At 44.3% G+C, this 10,708-nt stretch overlaps 1 protein-coding gene across 1 annotated transcript; it reads right to left on the reverse strand.

The window, feature by feature from the left end:
• Positions 1-2,945: 2,945 nt before the first annotated feature.
• On the reverse strand, positions 2,946-4,733 carry LOC117849015 (F-box/kelch-repeat protein At1g57790). The gene has a single exon (XM_072292292.1). The coding sequence runs from the start codon at positions 4,462-4,464 to the stop codon at positions 3,292-3,294; it is 1,173 nt and encodes a 390-aa protein (XP_072148393.1). The 5' UTR covers positions 4,465-4,733; the 3' UTR covers positions 2,946-3,291.
• Between the last annotated feature and the right edge of the window lie 5,975 nt (positions 4,734-10,708).

Below are 10,708 nucleotides of genomic sequence, written 5' to 3' on the forward strand. Positions count from 1 at the left end.
TACACGCATGCAACCCTACTTCTATAAGCACCTCCGAAAGATTGAGCCGACAAATCCTCGAGATTGACGAAGTCACCATTAGCACCTCGCTATCAACGGGAACGTCGCTTACCACTGAAAGAATAGTGCTGGTTAAATTTTGGAATAAATACAAGAAAATGTGAGCACTAGTGCCGACTCGAAGACTCAAACTTTGGTGGCCAGGTTCCACCACAAGAAACCTTACGTTGGCAACTACTTTGGATTAGAGAAAAAGGAAAATATATATTTCAATGTGGAGGAGGCTCGTCGCCGCCTTAACTTAGTGTGCTAATTGACACCTCTAAAATCTTTACCTCACCTGTCAAGGATAGATCCCTAGTACCCGCAAGGAAGGAAGAAAATAGACTCCTACTAGGATTTCTCTGTAATCTTACTATAACTCCTCCTTGTAACCGACTAGTAATCCCGCCCCCTGAATATATAAAGGAGGGTAGGGGTACCTAGATCGGAAGCTCATAACCATCATCAATAGCTAACAACCAGGCTACACAACACCCAAAATAGGACGTAGGGTATTACGCTATTCTAGCGGCCCGAAACTATATAAATCCGTGTCTTGTGTTCTCGCTTTTACCTTCGAGTTTCAGGTCCGACGATTCCCCACCAACCAATCTACTACCTTGTGATACCCCTTGGTAGGTTGCTGGGTATAAAACACCGACATCACCAATAAATTTTTTAATATGTTTTTTAAATCAAATATAATTCTTATAAATATATAAAGCTTGTTACTTTTAAAGATGTTTCTAGATAATATATGTTATACACAAAAAATAGTTCCATTACTACTTAAAAATGATATTGTGTATGTTTTAAATATAGTTATATGAGAACACCAGTATTTTTGATATTTTTATTAAGACAACTACATTGTGATTTTTTTAAAGAAACATTGTGGGGGAGTTTTATAATTTTGTAAAAGGTATATTTATAGAGCTATAGAATACTTAAAAAAGACAAGAAAGAGATGACAAATTACACAATTTCTATAGCCTGTAAAACTATTGGTTGGAGGCTTAGTGCGTTTGAAGGATAGTATGCCCTTTGAATATCATGATCCAAAGTTCCAACGAGATTCTGCTGCCTAAATAATCTTGTCATTTCTCAAATTTCACAACTATATACAGTAGAAACAGACAAGCGAATTTCACATTGTTGAATACTGCTAAATATATGGTAGAATTATATATATTTTGGAACAAAATATAAATATTATATACACCGCTATTTGTAAAATCCTTCGCTCGCCACTGAGTCGGTCACCTCAAAACACCTAGATGCAGGCGCGCCCGACGAATATCAATTCAACCTCGAGCGCCTCTAGTTCGTCCCACGATGCTGTGCATGACGAATACGGATGACCATCAGAAGTTCCCTGCGGCACTCGACGAAATATCCACCGAATACGACAAATTCCGGGATGTAGGGACACCCTACGTCTTCATCTACAACCGGTTGGAATTCGTAGCTGGTCCAAGGGAGCTTCTTGTTAAAAAAAGAGAGAAGGCAAAAAAAGAAGGCATTCCGATGGTAGATTAGGTCCTCCACATTTTCCACAACTTCTCGCGAACAAGAGTCAAGCTGACTACCTATGTGCCAGAACATAATGAAATCAAGGGCCGAGGTGCTTTGGGGATGAGGGAGGGTTACAATTGCGGGGGCGACACATCCATGCAGTGGAACCAGCGGCGCCGGAAGGGTGGCAGCATGGATGATCATGACACTCCAGCGTGCATGGACCTGTTGGAGTTAGACGGGGAGCTTGACGTTGCGACCATGCAGAATTACGTGACGCTAGATAAATGGGCAATGCAAGACTACGAGGCGCCCATGAACCGGTCGACGCAGTGCCATCAGGTGAACTTGCATCGGCTGCCGTGGCTGCGTCGTCCCTACTATACGTTGACATCCTCCCATAAGGCAGTCTCTGTTGGGAGCAGCAGCATCCACATCGGGTTCCCCTGCAGCGAGGGCAGGTTGTACTCTCTGAAAGAGAACATGGTGTACAGATAAATCTATTTTAGGGGTGCGCCTATGTTCAGCGTGTTTGGCGAGAGCCTTGTGCCGCATGCTTTCTTCAACTTGCCACGGTGCCCTGAAATCAGTATCTGATCGTGCCATTGTGAGTATAGCAAGCTCTCAGATACTGATTTCGTGGAATGGCCTTAGCAAATCAGTCACACTGTCTACCGATCCGAAAAAATTGAGCGTTCCATATTCTGAATCTAGCATTCCACGTTGTGAATTTAGCTCTAAATTAAGGCCTAGCGACTAAATTCATAGAGCCTGGACCATATGATCTCCCCATAAAGAGAAAAATATTATGGGAAGAATTTAACAAAGTACTAGCATCCCATGAGTTCTCTTTTGGACCAATCATAAAGGACAAAACCAATTTTATGATGCAAATGAGGACAAGCTACATTGTGCTGACACAGCTGAGATGTATCCATTGTAAAATGAGTATGGTCAAAGAAGTCAGACATGTAATTTTGATACTTGGGAGACTAGAAAATGAGTTGTCAATCAGCTAACCCTTATGCTTAAAGCCTCGGAACTTATTTTATAAAATGAAAAACTGGAGAACTAACACTAGTTAAACTAATATTAATTTTCACAGAAGCACATGGTAATGAATCAGAGTGTTCATCTAGTTCCAAGCTACGGATGCTGAATCAGACAAGTTCATCTTGCAAGCATAAGGAGAAATCTGGTCACCAACACACATATTCAAACTGAACTTTCTATTGCTTCATACACAGACATTATAAAACGGCTGGCATTTCTGCATTGAATTGATGAAAACTAGCAGGTACCCGAATTTACAAGAAAGTAAATTAGCCGCCCTCACGAGTTCAGAAAGGGCAAGCGAAAAATGAAAATGCAGAGCATGACTACCGTGATAAGTACTCCCAGTTTACTAGGCAGGAAATTTCATTAAAAAACAACTGTGTGTCAGCAAGATTAAGAACAACGCAAAAGGGAGCAATGTAAAAGTGTCACCTAGCCAAACAACAACACACTGCACCTAGTCTTGAAATGCATTATCAATTATCTGACAAGAGTATGCCAGAAATGCTGACATGATACAGCAATTGAACAAACAACTGTAGAAGACCTTTTTGTTTCAGAAGTGGGATGAAGCCCTAGTGGCGCACTACTGAAACACCTTGACCATTCATCAGGCATACACAGATCAACAACCGTCATCGACTGGCAGCAAAACAAGATCGAACAACAGACGTGGTCTCAATGGAGAAACCATACCGGAGACGAGTAGGTCGATGGGCGCTGTTCCGGGAACCAGTAGCGGACATGATCAGGCGGTCCGGACCAGACCCCGTTTTTGCAGCAGCCGTACTGCGGGGGCTTGTCTCCGACGCATATAATCGGCGCCGAATAGAAATTCCCGTCATCCAAGAAGTAGATGCCTTCCTGAGATCCGGGGAAATGAGCCGCCTCGAAGGATCTGGAGCAGCCGCGTCCGATGAACAGCATCCGGCCATCCAGCGCGGGCAACTCGGTCCAACGGTAGAAAGCTTGGTCGGCGTCCTGTGCCTGATCCTGTGTCATCCGGTACACCTTGAACTGCGATGTCACATCTTGATGAGGCTGGACTCGCATGACCATCAGAAGCTCTCCGCGGCACTCGACGAGGTAGCAAGCGCCGGCGTTCAGCACAAAGCCCACGCCCACCATCGGGTGGTATTCCCTCCGCACTTGCAGTCGTTCCAGGGGCGCTTCATCTTGGAATTCTGGCCTGCAAATGAGCAGATCCCCATGCTGGGAGAGGAAATGGAAGGCGCCGTTGTGGTATATGACGTCCTCGGCGTCGAACTGGAACATGGTGGAGCCCAGCCGGCTCCCCATGCGCCAAAGCGTAATATGCACTGGATCGAAGAAATAATCCGGAGTAAGATCCGTGACGATGGCGGCGGCGACGCATCCCTCGAGCGGGGCCGGCGGGGCAGAAAGGGTGGCGGCGCGGATGAGCATGGGATGGTTCCGGTTCGACGCCGATTCGTCAAATGTGACGGCGTTGTCGGGGAGGTAGAGGCTCTCGTGGGTGCGGAGGTTGATCAGCCCGTGGCGGCAGCTCTGGCCGTAGGCGAGGAACAGCCAGCCCCCGGGGTACGCGCCGAAGAAGCGTGCGCCGCCCATGTCGTTCGGGACGGCGACGCGGTGGGCGCGGTTGCAGAGGACGCAGAAGAAGGACGCCCTGCGGATGGCATCGGGCGGGAGAGCGTCGGCGGGGAGGAGGAGCCATGGGATCTTGAGCGGGCACGGGTCCTTCAGCACGCCTTCAAGCCAGGTGCGGCACGCCCTGGCAGCGCGGACGCGGTCGGTGAGGCACGGCACGCGACGGGCGATCTCTGCGACGAGATCGGCGGGAAGGTCCGCCCAGGACCGCCGGGCAGCCATGGACGGCGTACGGGAGAGCGCGGGGGCGGAGGGGTGGTTGCTGGACTGCTGGTTGGATTGGAGCGGCGGACCGGCGGTCGGTGGATGGGGGCGGAAGAGAAAGGGAGACGGCGAGGAAGGAAGAAGCCGTTGCCGGCTGCGAGATCCCCTTTCGAATCTTTTAGCTCGGGGTGAGTGGGGCCGTTGCCGAGCTCTTGATGAGCTGGCAAGCCTGGGGAGACTTTTCTTGTCGAGCAAGAAGGCCGGGCCACTCTCCCTTTGAAAAGAAAAACCAGGCCAGGCCATCTGCTCTGTTGGTTTGGGCCACTTCTTGGGCCTGTAAGCAGCCCATAGTCACCTCCAAGAGATCGTGGTCGAGCAGCATGGCAAATGATGGATGAGTCTGCTGCTGTGCTTGTACAAAGATAATGAATTATTAAAAAATGTTAATCCACGGAGTATGGGCATGATTATACACTAAGAAAACTTCTACGACTTGAGAAAGGGAAGCTCAGAGCTGTCAGTTAACATCCAACATGAATGTTCTGTAGGTTCTCGTAACCTTTTCGAGCGACGAAAACAAAGTAATCCAAATGCAAACTGTCTGTACAACATTCTGCTCCAACAAATGGCACTAGTTACAATAGTACAATACAATCTATGCGGATTAGCGACTGGATTTGCATAATTGCATTCCTATCTGGGAACAAGAGCTGTGACCCTAACTACACTCGTCACAAATAACTGAAAGGTAACATGACAAATTTCCAGGTACTAATGTTATGTTGCTGCATTGGTAGCTTTGCAACGTAAGGATGGAGTGGAAGGATTGTCTGTCGAAGTGCCAACCTTTTTTTTTCCGAACTGAGATGGATTTCATAAAGACATATACTCAACACAGGGTTACAGTCGTCAGCAACAAAATGTGCAAACTACATCTGAAGCGTGCCTAATCCACGAGCTCAATCACCTCCGGCAACGAGAATACCAGCTGACCTCTATTATCCTCTTTGGATTTCATGGCGTTGCAAACTGATGAGCAGTCAGACTCCAGGACAATTGGGTCGTGTATCCACTGGAATGCCAGGTTCAGACCTCCACACGTCATGAGCTCAGACTCCTCAGCATCTGAAAAATCAGAGAGTACACGGCGAGCCGCCACGATCACAACTCCCTTTTCGTTTATAGCAACAATTCCCACTCTTGTGAGCCTGGACTGTTGAAAAAATGCAGCATAAACATTTAGTTTTACATATCCTGGCCGTGGCTTCTCCCATCTCAATTGCGGCCGTGAAGGATTTGCACTTCTCCGCATTACAGCAACTGCCTTCCCGTTCATGTCACTTAATCTTCTTGCTGTCGGATTTCTGACAGCTGTTGTGCGTAACTCCTCAGGAAATGAACTGAGTGTTTAGTGTTCCAGTGAGTCTTTTGGCCCCTCATCAAAATGCCAACCTTAAGATAGTTGAAGACCAAGTTCAACCTATACGCGACCACATCCAGTAATAACTCTGCAATATATGCACTGGTGACTGTCACCAGCCCTGACTCATGTCAAGTATTCTGCGGGCATAGCATTATGACGCAGTGTTCGTAATTTCCTCGTAATACAAAGCTTGAGCGTCAAAAAGCATTCACTGTCATGGACCAAAGGGAGGGGAAGCACCAATCCGAGAAGCAGCACGATTACATGAACCAAGGCTGACAATGAGCTGAGATCAAAATTTGGGAAGAGCTCACCAACCAGTAGCAAAGCACCAGGCAGCAACGCACCGCATCCACTTATCACCCGTCCAACCCCATTTAGGACAGTAACAGAAAATGGAGAGATCCCCTGAAAGTGAAATCTCAACGCAGCGAAGAATTAAACGGTATAGCATCTGCACTACAAAGTGATTGACCTTTACTGCTAGTCTGCTAGGCATGCAGAAACCATGCTACCGCATCCACATTTTTCAGTTTATATGACCACATCATGCACACCATTTTACTAGACTGAAAAATTCAGGGAAGATGTTTTCAATTCAGGAAAGATCCCAGGGAAGTGAAATCTCAATGCAGCAAAGAGTAACGGCGGCATAGCAACTGCACTACAAGTGATTGATTTCTGCCATGAATGTAGGACCCCGTGCTACTAGATTGAATTTTTTTCAGTTAAAATGACCCAACCAGTCAGCAAGACAGATAAATCATCATCAATTGCTGCAAGATTAAGAAGAATGCAAAAGAGATCAATATAAGTGTCAACTAACCAAATAACGACACGCTGCACCAAGTCTTGAACTGCATTATCAATTATCTGACAAGAGTATGCCAGAAATGCTGACATGATCCAGCAATTGAACAAACAACTGTAGAAAACCTTTTGTTTCAGAAGTGGGATGAAGCACCAGTGCCGCACTACTGAAACACCTTGACCATTCACCAGGGCATACACAGATCAACAACAGATATCGAGTGGCAGCAAAGCAAGATCGAACAACAGGCGTGGTCTCAATGGAGAAACCATACTGGAGACGAGTAGGTCGATGTGTGTTGTTCCCGGAACCAGTGGCGGACATGGTCAGGCTGCCCGGACCAGACCCCGTTGCTGCTGCAGCTGTACCGAAGGATCCCATCTCCGAAGCATATCAGCGCCCCGTGAAAACTCTCGTCATCGAAGAAGTAGACGCCTTCCTGAGATCCGCGGAAATGAGCCGCCTCGAAGGATCTGGAGCAGCCGCGCCCGACGAACAGCATCCGGCCATCCAGCGCGGGCAGCTGTAGGACAGACGGTCACCCTCGAGGTTATTTTCTTCGACACGAGCCAATTAACATCGCGAAATCTTTACCCTCGGACAAAGGTCGTTTTTTTATGAAACAGGAGGGTTTTACCCTGCTGATTATATATATAAAACTGGTTATATATATAAAATGAGAAGACAGATACAAGGCAGTTTGAAATTAAGAAACAAAAAAGGTTAAAAAGAAAATCATGAAGATTACAACATCTGTTCCAGCCATTCAACCATTGGTTGTTTCCAGACCTCTTTAACTCTATGCAAAGCTAGAGAATAAATTGTCTTGAAGCGAGCGATGGCCTCTTGAGTTGTCGGAGGTATGGCTTGGAAGATTGAATCATTTCGTGCTATCCAGATGCACCAGCTCATGATGATGATAATTTTCATGAAGAAGGGTACCTGAAGCTGAGTTTTGAAATTACTCAAAATGGAAAAAGGTTCCAGTTGCAAATATGAAAAAAGGCCTAACTGGATCCAACATTCTTGTGCAAACGGGCATTCCAACAGTAGATGAAAGAGTGTCTCAATTTTATTGTGGTGGCAAAGAACACAGTTATATGAAGGCAGGTTCATATGCTTTCGACGCATGATATCTCTTGTACTAAGTCTGTCCTTCAAAACCAGCCAAAGAATACTCTATGCTTATTTTGACATCTCGACTTCCATAGCCAATCATATACTGGATGAATGTCCCTATATCCAGTGAGGGACTTATATGTCTTTGATGAAGAGAAGTTTGCATTACCCCAAATATATACCCAATAGTCTGGATCAGATGAGAATTCCAATCTTTCAAGTTCTTCACCAAGACGGATCAATTGATTGTACGCTTGTGCAGGCAAAGGCAGATAAAACAGTTGCTGCAAATCTGTGATCAAATATGCCTTCTGTAAAGACAAATTCTTATCCCGAACTAAGGAAAAGAGATGCGGGTATGCTTGCGCTGGCACCTGATTATTCCACAGATCATGCCATAAGAAGCAAGTACTGCCGTCTTTCATTGTTACTGAAGCTATCCCTTTGAACTTGTCTAGCAATTTGATGATGTCCTTCCACCAGAAGGATCCTTTAGTCACTGTACCTGGTAGTTTACCATTGCCATAATATTTTTCCCATATAAGATGAACCCACGGGATGTCTGCTCTATTATAAAATTTATGTAACAATTTAAGTAACAAAGCTTCATTTTGCGTCTGCAAATTGAGAACACCTAGTCCACCTTTTTTCTTTGGCAGAATCACCATGTCCCATGCTGCTTTAGGTGGTTTTTTGTTATTGATGTCTGATCCTCTCCAAAAGCAGTGTTTTCTGTATTTGTCCACTTGTTTATATACTAATTTAGGTAGCAGGAAGGTACTCATATGAAATATTGGCAGAGCAGTAAATATAGAGTTTATCAACTGTAATCTCCCTGCTTCAGATAGGAGGTTTGAGGTGGACAGCGGTCTTCTTTCACACCTAGTCACCATAGGGAGAAATTCCTCAATTCTTGGTTTTGTCAATCCAAGGGGTACTCCCAAATATGTGAAGGGCAGTTTTCCTACTGAACAACCAAAAGTCTGTGCTAGCTGTTGGATCCTTTCCTCTGAGATGTTAATGGGCACCATCATGGATTTGTTAAAATTTACTTTCAGCCCAGTTGAGTTGGCAAAAGACTGCAAAAGGTTCTTGAGGTAAAGCAGTTGTAATGGGCATCCCTCCATAATAATGAGTGTATCATCAGCATATTGCATAATTGGAAAGTACTGGTTGTAATTAATTTGAATTGGCAGTTGCAAATGACCCTGCTCCTTTGCATTGTTCAGTATTGACTAAAGTAGATCAGCCCCAAGGAAAAAGAGAAGAGGGGAGAGGGGATCTCCCTGTCTAACTCCCCTTTTACAAATGAATCTTTTTCCTGGAACTCCATTCAGTAAGATGGAAGAAGTTCCTGAACTAAAAATTTGTTTCATCCATTTGATCCACCTTGGTCCAAAGCCCTTATGCCGCATAATGTCTATCATAGCAGTGTGCTCAATTTTATCAAAAGCCTTTTCAAAGTCTAATTTTAGGATAACGATTTCCTTCTTGACTTATGGCATAAGTGTAAGTATTCAAAGGCCCAAGCAAGGCAATCTTGAATGGTTCTTATTTTAATAAAACCATATTGATTGGTATGCACTAACCTTGTTATTGCTCCCTGGAGTTTATTGGCAAGAAGTTTAGTAAGCAGTTTGATTGAAGTATTCAATAGAGATATGGGCCTATAATCAGAAACAGTTGTAGCTCCATCAACTTTAGCAATTAGGGTAATGTAAGAGCCATTAATACTTTGTAAGCATAAATCTTCATCATGAAAGGCTTGACAGAGAGCATAGAAGTCTTGCTTGATAATAGGCCATGCTTTTTTAATAAAATCAGTAAGGGATTTGTCGTTTGGCATATTTTTAATGACTGCATCAATTTCTTCCATAGAAAAAGGTACTTCCAGGCAATGCAAGTTTTCATCCATATGTAGTAACTGATTTAGGTCAAAATCCATTGGTTGAGGATTAGAAGTACCCAACCTCTCTTTATATGCCTCCCAGAGAATGGAGTCTTTGATCTGGTGACTTGTTTGGGGAATCCCATTACTATCTTCAATAGATCTGATAAAAAAATTTCTATGCTTAATTGTTGCATTGACATGAAAGAATTTTGTGGATTCATCCCTAAATTTTATCCACTTGATGGCTCCTCGCTGTTTCCAATATGTGTTTTGCTGCCGTAGGAGGAATTGTAACTGTTGTTGTAGAATATCCTTGAAGTTCCATTCTATTAACAGTAGATCCCTGCATTCCTCTATTCGTTCCAAGAAAGATAGAAGAAGCTTCACATTAGATATGACTGTTTCCAAGCTGGAGAGTTGAGCTTGCCAAGCTCTAAGCACCCTTCTAAGATTTTTGAACTTTCCAGTGATAACTTTAGCTTTATCTAATGCCTGTACAGGAATTGACCACCCATGTGTGATAATATCCATAAAATGTTCATGCTGAAGCCAATGATTTTCAAACCGAAAAACTTTCCCTCTCGGTATGCCTGTTCCAATGGTGATAATACATGGTGAGTGGTCCGATGTCTCCATCACAAGAGGATAAGCAAATGTGTTAGGGAAGGATAAGGACCACGATGGGGAAGAAAAAAACCAATCTAGCCTCTCCAGCAAAGGTGATTGTTGTTTATTGGACCAGGTGAATTTTTTGGATTTGAAGGGGATCTCAACAAGTCCAAGACAGCTGATAGCTTCATTAAACAATAACATATCTGCAACATTTCCTCCTGATTTATTTCTATCATCCGAACTTCTCATCAGATTAAAATCTCCTAAGAGTAACCAATCAACATTATCAGGCATTTGAATATGCTTCAACCATTCGACAAAGCCTCTTTTTCCTTCAGTCGTACATGGGCCATAAACATTTGTGAGCACCCATTCATTATCTGATAAGGTGGATGCGAACTTAATG

This window comes from Setaria viridis, chromosome 3 (genome assembly GCF_005286985.2).
Source record: "Setaria viridis chromosome 3, Setaria_viridis_v4.0, whole genome shotgun sequence".
NCBI classification, from domain to species: domain Eukaryota; kingdom Viridiplantae; phylum Streptophyta; class Magnoliopsida; order Poales; family Poaceae; genus Setaria; species Setaria viridis.